The following is an 18,017-nucleotide window of genomic DNA, read 5'->3' on the forward strand; positions in this document are numbered from 1 at the left end:
TAAAAAGTAGTGAGTTTTGCAACTCAGTCAGTAGAGATGGCCAAAAATATGTTTAGTCCATATGAGACACAATAACAGTTTCTTGGTTTCCTTCCCCTACAGTTTCCTAAAGAGATAAAAAGGTAAAGGCTTGTCTCTCACACTCGCATAATTTTCGCCAAGAACACAATCATCATCAATCCCCCTTTGAGAGTTTCATTTTAATTAATCGACAAAAGTAAACTTAACACAGACCCCATGGGGCATGCACACGCTCTAGCTTGTTTGCCTCGTTCAAAGAGATTGCTTCTTGTTTCTCTCGTAAAAGAGATCTACTTGTGGATTTCTCTTCCTGCTCTCGCAATCCTCTTCTTGAGCCATTTTCTCAGCCAGATTCTTCTGCTTGAAAACAAACCAAAACGGGATCAAATTTTATTGATACAGAAGAGTTGGTCAGAGGAGCAAAGAGGCAAGGATGCTTTACCTTGCGATGATGATCTTCACTTTGGTTATGGAGGAGCATGTTATATTCGTCGTAGCCGGGATAATTGCAAACATGGCAAAAATGCATAGGCTTACCGTACCAGGAGTCTCTAGGCACTATATCAGACAACTGCACACACACACACACACACACACACAGAGGTTACATGACAATGATACAAAAGCTGAAGAGGAGGAGGCTCGCTCGCTTACCTCCTTTATGTGTTCTTCACTCTTGAGATGAGTGATGAATTGGGCACATATTTCGAAAGTGTCATCGCATATGTCGCAAATGCAGAGAGGTTCATCTTCATTCACGGTCATCATCTCACATGTGATGTTGTCATTCAATAAAGTTTCCCAGACAAACTCTCCCACAAAAACATTCTGAGCTACTGGCTGCTGGTCAAGGGTAACTGGCCGGCTATCTTTTGGATATAGACAAAAAGCAGTGAATCGAGTAGGCCGAAAAAGATAAGGATCAACCATCGTATAATTGCAGGATATGAGCATGACAGTATAAGCCGGAGATGATGGGTTAAGCTGAGACCATTCGCCCAGTAACTTTCTGAAGTCGTTCCCACCTAGAAATAAAAGATATTACTCTCTGACAAATCGATATAATAATAATTATTATTATTCCAGAGAGGAGAGGATTTTAATACCGCAGGGAGCGTGGACAAGAACGATTCCAGAGTAAGCTATCTCTTCCAAGAGGTCACTAGAGATGTATTCTAGGTTGCCCATGGCATAGATGACGACTTTAGAACGATGACCCATCTGCTTGTGCACCGCTGATTCTATGCACCCACGCACACGACGAGGGTCAAAACCATCGGGAACCGGACACGTGTTCAGGTCCCACCACACTCCCGTCCGCCTTTGTAACGCCGCATCACCTACCACATAAATCAATCACCATTAATATCCGCTTTAATCTACAAAAAAGTAATCGAAATCCAAAACTACCCACCTCCTCCTCCTGCCATATCGAATCGATATCTCAGCCGCAACGAATTTGGGATCGGTTTAGGGTTTCCTGCAACTTTTTCCCGAGCGAGAGATCTATTTATTTAGACGACGACGACCTTTCAGAATGCACAAAACTTATGGCCTATTTATATGGCGTATGCACAAAAAATGCAGGAAACCCTAAACCATGAGTTTTTATACATAGCCCATGAGATAAAAACTTATGGCCTATTTATATAAGTTACTAGATTTTTATAAAAGGAATTATTAGTTTTCCTTGTATTTTTACAAAAACTTGATTGTACTAAAAACTAGATCTGCTATAATTAAAACCCAAAAAACTATGGGCAATTTACTTAAATATCCATTTTTAAGTTCTTATCACAAAAATAAATTGATCAAAATAATCTTATTTTATTTTGAAAATTTTAATATTTATGAGAATAATCCAATCAAGGGAGAATTGTCTACTGAATAAGCTATTCGTCGTATTAGCGAGGCCATAGAGCAGACTAGTACTTTGACAACCTTCAAGCCGCCAAAATTCTATATCTTTGTTGGGAGTCCAGAACACTACAGAATCAAGCTGAAATTGTTTACCATAAGGTTTATGATTCAGATGCAGAAATTCCCTTCCGTTCAGGAACAAAATATCGTGAACTTCAAGTTGCAGATGTCTCCATAGGTGACTGTCTGCTGAGCCTTTATACAAAAATGGATCAGAGACACTATGAAGAACGTTTTGTTTTATTGTCAGGTGATAAAGGATATTACGGCCACATTGAGAATCTGAGAAGGAAGGGGATGCAGATTGTGTTCATTACGCATGGTGTGCCTGATATAGATATTTGTGTTGACCTTACAGGTTGCGATTCTACAAATTGCAGCCTGTCAGTCAGTACATCAGCGGTTTTTAAGCAAAAAAAAAATTGGCGCTGCGTGTTAACTATGCCCTTCACCAACAAAAACAAAATGGTTAGAAAATGGAAAAATAGGCGGAACCGTCAAGCGGAAGCAGTTGCAGATATTTTGGTTGAATTGTCTCTGATGAGTCTTGGTTTTACTGCGATTGGAGTAAAGACAAAAGAGGGAGTTGTGCTTGCTGTTGAGAAGCGATTCACCTCGCCTTTACTGGTTTGCTTCTTACCTTTGATCTCTTTGTTTCTTAAACTTCTCGTTTGATCAATTCTCTTTGATTTAGTGAATTGCATCTCTGGTGTTGCTGCATTAGATAAGATGAAGTATAAGCATTCTATGTTTTAAGGTATCTCAGTCTATGTTAAAACTACTTACACTGAATCGTATTGAGAACAAGATCAGTTTATGTAAAACAAGTTTATCACCTCGTGTTGACTGGTTTGGCTGTTTACATTGAATCTTTGTTTCTCCTCAAAGTTAATACTATTTATTTTATTTTTTTAGGAGCCGAGCAGTGTGGAGAAGATTATGGAAATTGATGACCATATTGGTTGTGCCATTAGTGGTATAATTGCTGATGCACTTGATCTTGTCGAGCATGAAAGAGTTGAGACTCAAGTGAGGTTTTTTTTTTTCTCGTTTGTTTTTGTTCCTTACAGTGTAAAAAGATTTTTGATGTTATTGACAGCTTCTTTACTGATTTTCAGAAGCACAGATTATCGTATGGTAAGCCAATGAAAGTAGAGTCCACAACACAAGCGATGTGTGATCTGGCTCTACGGTTAGGTGAAGGAGATGAAGAATCAATGGTAATAACAAATGATCAAATCAGAATTTCTAGTTTCTTTCACATCTCTTGGCTTTATGATTGAAACCATTGGTTTACTAGTAAATCTATTATGTATCCTTACGTTTGAACATAAGATAAGGATCAACCATCGTATGACTAGTAGATATCAGCATGAGGGTAGCCGGAGGTGGGTCATGCTCAGACCATTCGAGCAATAAAGAAAATAAGTCGTGTTCCCACCTTGAAAGAAAGAAATTAGGGATGAGACTCTCTTTAAACACACTTAAAAGAGTAAACAAATTGATAGAGGATTTTTTTTACCGCAGGGGGCGTGAGTAACAAGTATTCTTCCAGGTTGACGATGGCATAGATGTGGACTTGAGAACGATAACCCATCTCCTTGTTCAACGCAGATTCTATACACGCACGAGGCTCAACACCAGCCGGAGCCGGACATGTGTTGAGGTCCCACCACACTCCCGTCCCCCTTTGCACCTACCCAAAAACAACCATTTATTATTTATCGCTTTAACCTTTCAGAATTATTTCCTATCTCATTTCATGGGCTATATAACGGAGAAACTGGGAATGTTGATTACTACGGTTTGATCGGAGCTGGATCGAGCTCATCTCTTGCTGTGTCTGATCGAGCCTCGTCTTTCGGTTTGAGTTCACCTATCAGGACGACGTCGATTCGGTTAGAGATCGGGCGAACATGTAGAAACACTGAAGAACGCAAACCGGTTGATAAATCCGGTTTGGTTAAGATAACCGGGTTCACTAAACTAAAAGCAGTGGAAAAAAACTAAGATAACCGAGAATACTCAACCGAAACCGGTAAATTCCAATGCGTACCAAGGAGATCTCGCGGCTGTTGGGAATCTACTAACCCGGGCTGGGTTCAACCATCCAATTCCGGTTCATTTTCTACCAAATCAGCGAATACAAACAACTAGGATAAGATCCGCGCCTTGTGCGGAATTAAGTTATTATTTTTATTATATTTTGGAGAATGAAACAATAGTTTGGTTTCATTTGGATTAGGAGTGTTCAATCCAGATATCGGGTTGGTTTCGATTCGGTTCGGTTTTTTTTCCGTATTTTGGTTAGTAAAATATAACTACTATTCTAAATCCATATTTACTTTGACTTTAGTCTTTCACATACTTTTGAAAGATTTCAACTGGACAACTAAATTGATTAGCCAATCTTGTTGCTTTAAATCATTAGTATATATATATATATATATATATATATATATATATATATATATATATATATATATTATTTAGTTTGAATATTTATTAAATAAAAATTCATATGCGTTATATTTTATGATCATTTGTAACTTATTATAACAAAAAAAATAATCTATTGATCACAAAATTTTCAGAGTGAGAATCTTCAAATTTTTAATAATATATAGACGTTTTGAAAAATTCAAAATATAACATATAAGAAAAAATATAAATGTTTTTATTATATATTTAATGTGATTTTTTTAATATATTTTAATAATATAAAATTAAAAAAATAACTAAGATACCAAAATTGTTATCAAATATTTATTATTCATAATAATTAATTTTCATATATACGTTAATCATATTAGGTAATTTCGTAGCTTCTAATTAAGGAAAGTGCAAAAACAATATTTGGTAGATTATTTATCAATTTGAATATTCGATAGTTAGTTTAATAAAAAATATAATGTAAGTTAAGATGGACCAACCTATTTTTTTTAAGAATAGTATATTTTATATAGTCATTTATTAAATGAGAATTTATAATCATACACTTCTATGATCATTCATATCGTTTTATAACTGAATATTTAAATCATCGATAACAAAAGTTTCAATGTGAAATCTTTAATAAGTTTATAATTTATAAATGTTTTTGAAAATTCATTGAAAGTTTTAATATTAAAATATTTATGTAATCTTATGGTATATAGTTTAATCTATATATATATATATATGTTTTATTATTAAATGATATTTTTTACTCATATGGTTTTAAAATCATGTGTATCTTCTTATAATATTAAATAAAAGTTCATATTAATACAATTTTATGATCATTTGTAACTTATTATGACAAAAAAATAATCTATTGATCACAAAATTTTAAGAGTGGTGATCTTCAAATTTCTAATAATTTATAGACGTTTTAAAAAATTCAAAATATAACATATAAAAAAATATAAATGTTTTTTATTATATATTTAATGTGATTTTTAATATCTTTTAATAATATAAAAATTTTAAAAAGAACTAAGATACAAAAATTGTTATCAAATATTTATTATTCATAATAATTAATTTTCACATATATGTTAATCATATTAGGTAATTTCGTAGTTTTTATTTAAGGAAAGTGCAAAACATTTTTTGGTACGTTATTTATCAATTCGATAGTTAGTTTAATAAAAAGTGTAATACAAGTTAAGATGGACCAACCTATTTTTCTAAGAATAGTATATTTTATATAGTTATTTATTAAATAAGAATTTATAATCATACGGTTCTATGATCATTCATATCATTTTATAACAAAATATTTAAATCATCGATAACAAAATTTTCAATCTGAAATATTTAATAAGTTTATAATTTATAAATGTTCTTGAAAATTCATTGAAACTTTTAATATTAAAATATTTATGTAATCCTATGGTATATAGTGTTTAATCTATATATATATATTTATTTTATTATTAAATGATATTTTTTACTCATATGGTTTTAAAATCATGTGTATCTTCTTATAATAAAAATGTTAAACCATTGATCATTAATTTTTAACATAATAATTTTAATAGTTTTAGTCATTTATTGTCGTTTTTAAAAATTCAAAATATAACATATACGAAAAAATCTAAATTTTACTTTTATAGCTAATTTGATTGTTTAATTTATTTTAATAATATAAAATTAAACAAAAAATGATGGAGGAGATATAAATTGTTATCAAATCTTTATTATTAAAATCATTAATTGTCATATATATATTAGTCATTTATGGTAATTCCGTAGATTTGATTTAAGGAAAGAAAATAACATATCATATCATTATATCATATAGTTTGACCAACTTATGTATCTAACAACATATAAAAATCGAATGTGGACCTACTTATTTTTCAATTGAATGTAATTGACTACCTAATTGATTGTCACCTATGCATTGGGGCCTATTTTAATTAATTCAAAATTGAGGTTACATCTTTTCAAATGTTCCTCAATTAATATATGGGGATGTTAAACCATTGATCATTAATTTTTAACATAATAATTTTAATAGTTTTAGTCATTTATTTTCGTTTTTAAAAATTCAAAATATAACATATACGAAAAAATCTAAATTTTACTTTTATAGCTAATTTGATTGTTTAATTTATTTTAATAAGATAAAATTAAACAAAAAATGATGGAGGAGATATAAATTGTTATCAAATCTTTATTATTAAAATCATTAATTGTCATATATATATTAGTCATTTATGGTAATTCCGTAGGTTTGATTTAAGGAAAGAAAATAACATATCATATCATTATATCATATAGTTTGACCAACTTATGTATCTAACAACATATAAAAATCGAATGTGGACCTACTTATTTTTCAATTGAATGTAATTGACTACCTAATTGAGTGCCACCTATGCATTGGGGCCTATTTTAACTAATACAAAATTGAGGTTACATCTTTTCAAATGTTCTTCAATTAATATATAGGGGATGTCGTTTATGAATCTTATGCGGTTTTGGCATAAATTTTATGTTTTGCATGCTTATTTTTAACTCTGATATCCACCCCCTTGTAAATAACAGTTGGTTCCAAAACTAGGACGTTGTGATGTTTCATCTACTTAGGTTGAAGATGTTTTGACAATTGAACGTATTGTATATTAGCTTTTTTTTTTTTTTTTTGCAACACACGTATTGTATATTAGCTAGGAATACCTTTAAATGATGGTCTCGAAGTTGTTGGATTAATTACTTCACTGGACACATCATATGGAAATGGAACCTAGTGATCATATATATATAGTTGCGTACTGTGTACGTACTATGGTCTTTCTCAAATTGTCCAATATAACTACCAAGGGAAGTGCCAATGCAATACGTACAAAATGGCCAATAATGACATGTGGAGAACATGTAGTATGTGTAGAAGCCGGAAACTTTCTGTAGAGAAAACATGAAAAAACGGATTAGTACTCCATTCAACAAATGACATATTATTTTAAAGAAAATAATAGTCTAAAATCGATGTTCATTTTTGGTATTTGAACCAAATCATATCGATATAAGTCTGGAAAGAATGTTTTGCAAACTCGCTTAAAAGCGTTCGCAGAAACCATTTTTATAGATTTAGAATGTTTCACAAACTCGCTTAAGAAAACGGTTACTGAAACGATTCATGTATATAAAGTTTGAAGAATGTATCAACGTTTTGCGAAAATGCTAGAAAGCAATCCGCAAAGCGTAATGAAATAACCAGAAACGTTTCGCGGAAGTGCTCTAAGGCAAATCGCAAACACATTTAGGCAGAAACGTTTCGCGGATAAGCGTATAGCTAATCGCAAACATCGTTGTGAGATAAGAACAAAACGTTTCGCGGAAATGCTAGAAAGCAAATCGCAAACACGGTTCCAAAACCCGTTTCTATTAATAGTTTATCAACCCGATTAAAGCTTTAAACATAAAGCGATTTTGAGTTAAGATTGTAGAAGCCGGAAAACCGGACCGATGTAAACGATATAATAAAAGCGAAGTTAAGGAAATAGACGAATATATAAAAAAACGAATACGAGGACGATAAGAAACCGTATTCGCAAATAGACATGGAGGCGAGATATGATCTCTTTCCTTAACTCAAAATATTCGCTCCGTTAGTGAGACGGGACTGTACGAATATAGAGTCCCAGGATACAACCATGGCAGACGAATCACGCCTCACTCGTGATCGCCCTTTCGAACTATAAACTCTACGAATCACTCTCGCAATATAGACTTACGCAGAGGGATTTTTTGCTGTTGGATTTCGATCAGGGAAAAAAAATTCTCAAATGAAGGAAGAGGAGAGACGATATTTTAAAGAGCCGGAGAAGACCCACTTCCCGCAACAGCTGCTGCACGTGGGCGAGAATCTAGCGGAGATCGAGGGAAGTTGAGTTCCGAAACTTCTTCCTCAAGACTCTCTCTTATCTCGTTTTAATCGAAAGGATAACATGCATGACGTTTTTTATTTTTTAGACAAACTACTTGTCGTTTTAAATAAAATTGTATGCTGTTTTTTCCCGAAATAACTGGCAAAACGTTGAGCTTAACTTGGTCCAAAAAGAATAGTTCTTATCGGGCCAAAGCCAACTCAAGCCAACTCCAGCCCAGCCCAGCCAGACGGCGGCGGCGGCGCGCGTGGGGAGCTCTCTCTTCCTCTGAGCTGTTTAACCTCTCATGTCATGAAGACATATATATATTCCTCAAAATCAACTCTCCCAACCAATGTGGGATGTTGTTAACTTCATTTCATTAAAGCCAACAAGGCTTTTTGTAAGAACCCATAGGCCCATTTCATTTTCACATTTTGCCATATATTATTTGAGCCATTAGGCTTAATAATTAGGCCCAACAGTATGATGAGAAGTAAATGGGAAACTTATTTTGCTGGTTGAATTCATATTTTTCGTGTATTGTGTTTGATAAGGAAACTTATCAAATTTATATCTCCTGTGATTCCCATAAGATTCCGTTGAAACTAAATTCAGTATGTGTAGTGCCAAATCATACGGCCGACGATACAACTTAAGCAGTTGTTGCGTTGTAGATGTTTAACCAATTAATTATCTAACTCGTTTGATTAAATAGGATCAAACACACCAACCACATTTGATCACTTTGTTATAACTTATATGTAGTTCGTACATTTTTTTGCAGCTACTACATATAGAAGCTAACGGGTTGTGATTCTACAAGAGGAAGACCTATAAGAATACATTGGTCAACGGACCATGATCCGGGTATTTATATACTATTCATAATTTGCGATTACTATATGATCTACGTATTAATGTGACCATGAATAACTAAAATCTTATCTTGCTTAAAATATTTGATTTAACAAATTAAACAAAATTCGAAAAGAGAAGTAAAGTCAATGATCTCAGCACATACTAGAATTAGCGCCTAAGAGCATGATTATTGGAGGTTTTTAAGATGAGATTTTTAGCGGAATATAAGAATTCGTTTTTTAACTTTTAACTAAAGAAGGTAAGAACATACTATTAAATAAGAGTTTTAAGAACTGATTCTTAATCTTTTTAATTAAAAATTAAGAGACGGATTTTTATATTCCGTTAAAAACCCCACCTTAAAAACTCTAAAAATCATGCTCCAAGAGAACCACGACGAGCCTGCACGGACCGATCGCGAGTCTCTCGACCGTGAATAAGCCACGACTTCAGTCTTCTCCTATACAAATGTGGCGCTTCATAAACCACACACGTGTCATCATCTCTTTCTCCCTCTCGAACGTGCGAGCTCTTTAATCCTCTTTGTAATTAATTTTCCATCTTCCGCTATAAATAACCAAATCAGTCTCTTCTCCTTACGTTGTCTAGGCACTCAGTTACTTCTCTTTCTTGTCCTCTCACTGGCGTACACTCATACATGCCCTCTCTCTCCCCATTGCTCGACTTTGGTGGTCAGTGAGAGAATCATAGATCCATAAAATATAACAACAGAAGAAGAAAATGGGAAGAGCCCCGTGTTGCGAGAAGGTCGGAATAAAGAGAGGGCGATGGACGGCGGAGGAAGACCATATTCTCTCCAGCTATATTCAATCCAACGGTGAAGGCTCTTGGAAATCTCTCCCCAAAAATGCTGGTAATAATATTTACACATTTTTTCTTATCAAGTGATATATAGATTACAAATACAACAATATTATCATGCATATGTAAGTCTATCACGAACGTCAAGCTATGACATTGTGCTATAGTGAAGAGAAGTGATCATGGCTCTTGTCGTGACTTTCATGAATTATGGAGGTTTATCTGTCTAGTTATACTTTGGTGTGACTGAAAGGTATTAATAGAGTAAAAGTTTACTCTAGATCAATATTTACTCTAGGTTGAGCTAAAATGTTACCAATCAAGTGGAACATAAGTTTTTTGTTATTTACTCCATGTACTGTCACAAATAGGAAAAAAAACACTAAATATTACTCTTGATTATACTAGAGATATATGATTTTACTCTAGATATTTTTCTCTCTCATATTTTTATCTTTTACATTTTCCACTCAGTTTCACTTTTTCATTTATTCTCATTTCCTCTTCTATATATGTACCAAATCACACTCTTTAGGATAAAATTTAGCAAGTTAGAAAGTCTAATCTCAACCCTAATCTCGTCTCGATTTCATTTCAATCTTTTTGGTTATTTGTCAGTGTCACAGTCACGGTGGGTTGTGACTTATGACTTGTGACTTGTGGGTGTACGTATATAAAGTGCTGCCAAGTGTATGCTTTTGGTAGTTGAGGAAGAAAATCCAATACGCTTCTGCAGGTTCGACTCGCGTTGGTCACCTGGGCCCTTCCTGCTAATTCATGGGGAGGAAATTACGTGGCTGCTGCGGACCTCGTGGAATTAGTCGGTTGACTTCGGTTGCCGGATCCCCACGGTTAACCAAAAAAAAAAGTGTATGCTTCAAGTATAAAATATATATATATATATATATATATATATATAGTTATTTGATCAAAAATATATATATATATATATATATATATATATATAGTTATATAGTTTATGGACTATGTTCAAAAGGAATGCAAATAGATGCGTAGTTATATTTTGTCTTTTTGTATATCATTTTAATAATCAGATCAAAATCACACGACTAGTTTTGACTTGATCGCCAACTCGATTTAGAACATAATTAATGGGAGTTCTTATGATTGATTTTTTGCGGAATATAAAAATCTGTTTCTTAACTTTTAACTAAAATTTAAGAAACGGTTTCTATATTCTGTTAAGAACATGATCCTAAGTACACACATTAATCATGCTCTTAAGCACTGCATTGATTAGTAGTTGAGATCTTTTGTAGTTGTGTATGCATATGATATACAAGAACAATTATCAGAATGCTGAAAATCTCGTGAGCAGTCTTATGTGAGACCCCATAAATTACTTATTTCTTTCCCTGAAATAAAAATCTCGTGAGCTGTCTTAACATATTTTTAAGAATGTGTACTAAAAACAAACAGACGGATAGCTTTGATGTTTAGCTATATGGCTATATCTAAATCTGACATGTATTATTACTTTGTTAATTGTTTTTATTTTATTTTGTTAAAAAGGATTAAAAAGGTGTGGAAAGAGCTGTAGATTGAGATGGATAAATTATCTTAGATCTGACCTCAAGCGTGGAAACATAACCCGAGAAGAAGAAGAACTCGTTGTTAATTTGCATTCCACTTTGGGAAATAGGTACTGTATTATTTTAATAGTTTCCATTTTAGGTTTGACTTCAGTGCACATATAATATCATGATTGCACGTCGGTTTACTTATTTGTGAGCATTTTTCTGTGGTTGGGAATTTACATTTACAGTAGATTACAAAAGACGGTGGTAAAAGAAACTGTTTTTTTAGTCGTGGGTCTCCCTCTTGATGATTTCACAAATTTTTTAGTTTAGTTGTTGGCTGTCATAAGTTTTTATCTTTGAGTTGAGACAAACTAAATGTACTTTCCCTACAAAAATATATGTTAAGTTACATCGATTAAATAGTATCACAAAATTGTAAACTATTAATTTATCAATATATGATACAAATATATAATTGAAGATCAATTATGATAAGTTTTTTTTGTTGAGAAAAATCAATTATGATAAGTTGATAACTGATACTATCATTATTAATTAAACTTCAATTCGATGATAGTGATACAAATCTATGTGTGTTTCCATTTATTCTATAAGTTGATAAAGTAATATTTTTAAAATGACATTGCTCGAGTCATTCGACTCATTTCTAGTATATGTTGGCATTGCTATTAATAAAGAAACCTAGTTCTAGAAGCATGGTTAGGTCAGAAAGTCAACTTCAAACTGGTCTGACCACTCTACTATTGACTATTGAGTATTGATTCCAATCAGGCCACGAAGTTCTCCTTATTCCCGGGGGAATATTTAATTTTCTAAAATATTAGTAATACATAGAGGTATAATAACAATTGCTTTTGTATTTAATAATGTAGGTGGTCACTAATTGCTGGTCATCTACCAGGGCGAACAGACAACGAAAAAAAAAATTATTGGAACTCTCATCTCCGCCGTAAACTCCACAACTTCATCATCAGAAAGCCGTCGATCTCTCACGATGCCTCCGCCGTAATCATGAACGTTCCACCGGCGTCACCGCGTCCACCATCAAAACGTAGACCAGGGAGAACCAGCAGATCCGCCATGAAACCCAAAACTCGAAAGACGAAGAGAACGTCTGCACCGCCGGAGCCAGAAGCCGACGTAGCGGTTAAAGAGGTGGCGGGAGAAGAAGCAATAATGATGGAGTTAAGTGGAGCAGAGGCTGAGCTAGGACCATGTGACTACTATGGAGCCTATCATGAAGGAGGAGATTGTTGCAATAATAATAATAATAATCTCATGAGCACTAACGGCGACAATTTAGTTTTGTCGTTCGATGATAACATCATGGATCTTTTGTTGGACGAGGCAGATGCATGCAACGTGCTCACTTCATGTGGTGGTGATGCAGAGTTGAGTCATTTAGGGGACTCTGAAGTAGCCAGAGGGCTCTCGGAGACTTCGATTAACCAAGGGAATCCCGACTGTCTTCAGCCTTGTCCATCGGTGCAGTCGTTAATCAACTACGAGCATCCAGCTACCGATCCGTCGATGGACGAGTGTATAGATTGGCATGAAGGTAATAGGAATAGCCTTTGCGGTGAGAAAGAGGGTTCTGATTCAATGGTGTCGTGGCTTTTGGACGGTGATGATGATGCCACAGTTGGGAAAACTAACTGCGAAAATTTTGGAGAACCGTTGGATCATGACGAGGAAAATGCATTGGTCGCTTGGCTTCTGTCTTGAAGATACTCTATAAATCTGTTTTTTTTTTTGATCAAACAAGATTTTATAGATAACTAATCTCCATCAGAAGAAGTGTTTACAAAGATGATAACAAAGCCATACTGGCTAACAAATTTGCTGCAACAAAAGGCAAGCAGAAACACAAAGATAGAAGCAATCATTATACATAAACATCTAACATTGCAGAGACGTCCTCGTATCTCGACAACACTAGGTTTAAGCAGTGGAATGACGCCATAAGCAACAAAGAACACACTTAGTGATCTAATGTTTGTGATTGGTAGTGCAACTAGTGCATGACTAACAATCGTAACACTGGCTACAATAGCAAGGGCGCTATGACACCAAGATGCTGAGCCTTTGAATAGTACAGAGAGCGAATCATCTGTAAAGTAATCTTCCAATCCAAAGTCTGACCGTGCAACACATGAGCAGCAACAATACAAAAACCATGGTAATAGGGAAGTTGAAGTTGGTTTCAAAAGAGTGGTGATAATCAAGATCTGAAACCAGCAAGTAGTAGGCAAACACTCTATAGCAGAGTAAAGAGGAGTAATAAGCAACGAGCACTCTATAACAGAGTAGAAGGAAGTAATAGGCAGTGAACACTCTATAGCAGAGTAGAGGATGGACTCAACTATCATAAAGGACCCAATAGTTGGATGGGAGTTATCGCATAGAGAAGTATAAGGTAACAATGGTGTCTCTGGCGAGGGAAGTCTAGCGGCAACCACGTACTTGGCAGTGATGGAACAGAGACAAGTTACAAGAACATTATGAGCACTTCTGGACTCAGATGTCGAAAATGGGAAATCCAGATCTAGAGATTGGGCCAACGCTCGAGGAGATAAACTGGAGAACGTGATGAGGAAACAAAGAAGAGCATGTGCATCTGGAGGGTCTGGTGGTTCCGGCGGCTCGATGGGAGAGATAGATCCAAGCAGGGAAAACTTACACGGTGGTGGATCCGGAGGAGGCCTGAACTGTGGCGGGAGAGGAGCAGTTACCATCAGAAACATCAAGGAGGGAGCTTCTTCAGAGGAGAAACCTAAACGGTGGTGATGGAGCGGAGCAGATCCATCCAAGCGGCGCATATCGGGAACCGGGCCTGAGAGGTTCGCTTCTCTTTTTATAATCTCAACTACTCTATAAATCTGTTAAGTTTGAGTATTTTGTAGTAGTAAATATGTGTTTGTAATAAAAGGCGGGAGTCCTTGTAAGGTTAAAATAACTTATCATCATCGTTATAGGAAAAAATGGAGCTATTATATTTTGGGCTTATCGGTGAGATAGCCAATTTTGGAGACAAAATTAAGAATATAGCATATGATTTGACATTATTAGATCTTATAGCACTTTATTCTTTTTCTTCCGGTTCTTTCTTTTCTTTAAGTCAGCTGCCGGTAATAACATTAAAAAAACATTTGTCATTTAAATAAAAAGTAAATAAAAATGTTATTAGAGTAGTGTTGGTTATGGCATCCACGTTGATTACGGTGATAGTATATAAATATAATAGACGATGCTAAATAGTATAGTCTATGGTAATGAAATTATAAAATGATTTAAATATATTTATATACTATACATATCCAAAATTAATAAAATTAAACTCAACTTCAACCCAAATCTTTCAAAAACTAAATCTAAAACACTAATCACTAAACCTTAGAAGAAAATATAAATCTTAACCTAAATATCAAAATATGCACATAGTACATAATATTAAATATTATCAAAATAGAATAGTAATAAACGAAATAGCATAGTACATATTGTTTAAATTTTTAAATATTAATGATTGGAGGGAGTGAGGTAATGCTTACCCCAACATCAATCCAAACCTACAACAAACTAAACCTAAAACACTAATCACTAAACCCTAAAAAGAAATATAAACCCTAACTCAAATATCAAAATATGCAGATCCAAATAATATAGTAACAACGAAATAGCATAATACATATTGTTCAAGTAGAATAGTACAACCGGCAACTTGTAGTATATACAAGTGGTGGTGGTTACGGCGAAAGAAGTGGAGACTGGTATCAAGAAGATTGTGGTTGTTTTGAAGGATCTAATGGCAAAACTATAAAATCGAAAATTACAGATCTGGTTAATAACGAAAGGAAATGATTATGATAGAAAAAGAGATGGTGATTAAAGACACAATAAATACAACGCACAGTGTGAAGTTAGTGATAGCGTATCATAACGGTGACAGAAAGTAAGGCGGTGAGAAGGGAAGAAGATTGGTGAGTAGTTGATAATCAAAGAAAAAAAAGTGTATTTTTTTCTTTCATTAACCGGTAACTAAGAATGGTAATATAATATATATTTTATAAATAATGGAGGGAAATTTTTTTGTTAGATAGTTAATTATGATATTTTATGTGGCTATACAGCTCAATTTCTCTTATATTTTCTCTCGGTACACTTCCGAGAAATTTAATGAATGAGTACGAAGTGTAGGTGTACATTTTTATGTGGACTATGTATTTCAACCAACTTTAAAAGACGGGAAATTAGAAACGAACGGCTATATAACCCTTGTGAATTCAATTACTCTTGTTAACTATCGAAAATAAATGTTCAAATTTAACACTAGGTTAAGATCTGCGCCTTACGCGGGATCAACATTATATATATAAATTATTTTATGTATTAAATATTTTTACATATTATAAAATAATAAATATATATTAAATAATTAAAAATCAGTAACTATTAAAAATATAATTAAATTGGTGCAAACATATAAATCAATTGTATTAATCCAAAATTTTTTTTTATTTGATAGGATATGTTATTAAATTTAAATGATACTAACATAGATAATATATTTTAGTATATTTTTAATATTAATGTCTATTAAATACTGATTTATACTCATATAGTTTTTTTGATCATTTGTATCTTTTTAGTAAAAAATTTATATTACTGATAACAAAATTTTCATTGTGGGATTAATATTTTTAGTAATTTATAATTAAAAAAAAAATAAGTTGTCAATGATCGTTCAAAAAAATTGTTCAAAGCAAATTTTGAAACTAAAATATTGTATTTTATAAGGTTTATAGTTTAATTTAAAACAATATATATATATATTAATCTTATTAATTAATTAAATTAGACTTTTTACTTATATAATTTTTGTAATCGTTTGTATTTTTTCATAACAAAAATTTTAAACCATGGATCATAAAATTTGAATGTAAGACTTTTAACAGTTTTAGTAATTTATACCCGTTTGTAAAAATTAAAAATATAACATATACATAAAAATCTATATTTTTATTATATGGTTATTGTGGTTATTTAATTTATTTAATAGCTTAAAATTAAACAAATATGATAGAAGATACACTGTTTTTTATCAAATCTTTATTATTCAAAATCATTAATTGCCATATATACTTTAGCCACATTAGAAAATTCCGTAAATTTTATTTAAGGAAATAATAAAGTACATTAATGATGAATTTATTGTTTGTTTAATAAAAAGCTTATTATATAATTAGATGAACCAACATATTTCTCTAATGATTCTAAGAATCATTCTAGTGATGACACGTGGCTACAAAAAGAAGTTGTAATGCTTTTCAAATAATATATAGGGGACTAGAGGATATAATCATGTCTGCATAATTTCATGTACTATTATTATATATCAAGATCTCATCTTCCACAATTTACCCACAAAAAGGGATCTAATTTTACTTCCCTTTCTTTTATGTGTTCTGCGTGCCAAAAAAAAATCACAAGTAGAAATTTTGAATATACCCAAAACACATGAAAGAAAGGGAAATACAGAACAGAAAATACAAATACAATCTCCTACACCTTTCTTCCATAAAAAAGGAAGCTTAAATGTTTTCTTCAGGTGAGAAAATTTCTTTGGCTTGTTGACTTAAATCTATATATATATATATATCAAGTTTTAAAATATCAATAGAAAGCCTATTAAGAGCATCATTAGTGTATAGTCTCTCAATCTAAGTCTCTAATAATTATTATATTAGTATAAGTATGATTATTTGTCATGAATATTTAAATTTAAATGTTAAAAAGATATTTAACCATTCAGAAATTGCCAAGTGGCAGAAGAGCTTATGAGAATTGTTCGAACGATTCTCGAAGAAAAAACGTTCTTCATTTTTTCTACAATCTCTCTCATCCTTTTTAATTTTTTTTAATATTAACTATGTTCAGAGACTTTCTTTTTTCTGCCACTGCGCATGCTCGAAGGCCCAAAAAAAACAGATTAGTTTTAGTTTGTTGGTCTGATGACTAATAATACGACAATGTTCAGAACCTCATGTCTTGTCGGAGAAAGATGTGGGAGTAATAAGGCCATGAGAGCTCTTATGTTGGGGTTCTTAGCTTCGTCTAAAAACTGTTTCTTAGCTTTTAACAAAAAAAGATTAAGAACCGTCTCATAAGAGTTATAAGAGCCGGTTCTTAGTGTAAAAAAAATATCAAATCATAAGTTAAGAACTCCAAATTAAGAGTCCAGATTAGTCATACTCTAAGAATACACCAATCTAAACTTGTTATTTCCTTTTTAATATCAATCATAAACATCATCTAAACAAAAATACACCAAACACACATTGTTATGGTCGTAGAAATTACAGTCCACACTTCAAAAGGCCTAGGAATAAAACTCAGTTGTATTTTTTTTTTTTTTTTTTTTTTGTAACTGAAAGTTGTATTTTTCCCAACAATAAAAGTGTAGTTCACATGA

At 32.8% G+C, this 18,017-nt stretch overlaps 2 protein-coding genes across 3 annotated transcripts; one reads left to right on the forward strand and one right to left on the reverse strand.

Annotated features, from left to right (window-relative positions):
• Positions 1-31: 31 nt before the first annotated feature.
• On the reverse strand, positions 32-1,595 carry LOC106452188. Of its 2 annotated transcripts, none has more exons than XM_048755341.1 (5): positions 1,436-1,595; positions 1,128-1,361; positions 676-1,046; positions 464-592; positions 32-378 (listed from the first exon to the last, which is right to left on the reverse strand). In XM_048755341.1, the coding sequence occupies exons 1-5, from the start codon at positions 1,449-1,451 to the stop codon at positions 274-276; spliced, it is 855 nt and encodes a 284-aa protein (XP_048611298.1). In that variant the 5' UTR covers positions 1,452-1,595; the 3' UTR covers positions 32-273. The 2 variants fall into 2 exon arrangements, with proteins under 2 accessions (XP_048611298.1, XP_048611299.1); XM_048755342.1 differs by having other exon boundaries at positions 1,445-1,592.
• Positions 1,596-9,395: 7,800 nt separating this feature from the next.
• LOC125585727 (transcription factor MYB12-like) lies at positions 9,396-13,336 on the forward strand. Its single transcript, XM_048755343.1, has 3 exons — positions 9,396-10,035; positions 11,517-11,646; positions 12,418-13,336. Exons 1-3 carry the CDS (start codon positions 9,903-9,905, stop codon positions 13,268-13,270), a joined length of 1,116 nt encoding a protein of 371 aa, XP_048611300.1. The 5' UTR covers positions 9,396-9,902; the 3' UTR covers positions 13,271-13,336.
• The last annotated feature ends 4,681 nt before the right edge of the window (positions 13,337-18,017 follow it).

Source organism: Brassica napus, chromosome C4, assembly GCF_020379485.1.
Source record: "Brassica napus cultivar Da-Ae chromosome C4, Da-Ae, whole genome shotgun sequence".
NCBI lineage: Eukaryota > Viridiplantae > Streptophyta > Magnoliopsida > Brassicales > Brassicaceae > Brassica > Brassica napus.

What these genes read in the sequence shown, in the direction of transcription:
- LOC106452188 (XM_048755341.1), bottom strand. An exon ending in TCTTGTCCACGCTCCCTGCG is followed by an intron (nt 1,047 to 1,127) that starts GTATTAAAATCC and finishes TTTTATTTCTAG; the next exon opens with GTGGGAACGACTTCAGAAAG. An exon ending in GTGAAGATCATCATCGCAAG is followed by an intron (nt 379 to 463) that starts GTAAAGCATCCT and finishes GTTTTCAAGCAG; the next exon opens with AAGAATCTGGCTGAGAAAAT.
- LOC125585727 (XM_048755343.1), top strand. Translation starts at nt 9,903, where the DNA reads ATGGGAAGAGCCCCGTGTTGCGAGAAGGTCGGAATAAAGAGAGGGCGA. An exon ending in ATCTCTCCCCAAAAATGCTG is followed by an intron (nt 10,036 to 11,516) that starts GTAATAATATTT and finishes TTTGTTAAAAAG; the next exon opens with GATTAAAAAGGTGTGGAAAG. An exon ending in CATTCCACTTTGGGAAATAG is followed by an intron (nt 11,647 to 12,417) that starts GTACTGTATTAT and finishes TTAATAATGTAG; the next exon opens with GTGGTCACTAATTGCTGGTC.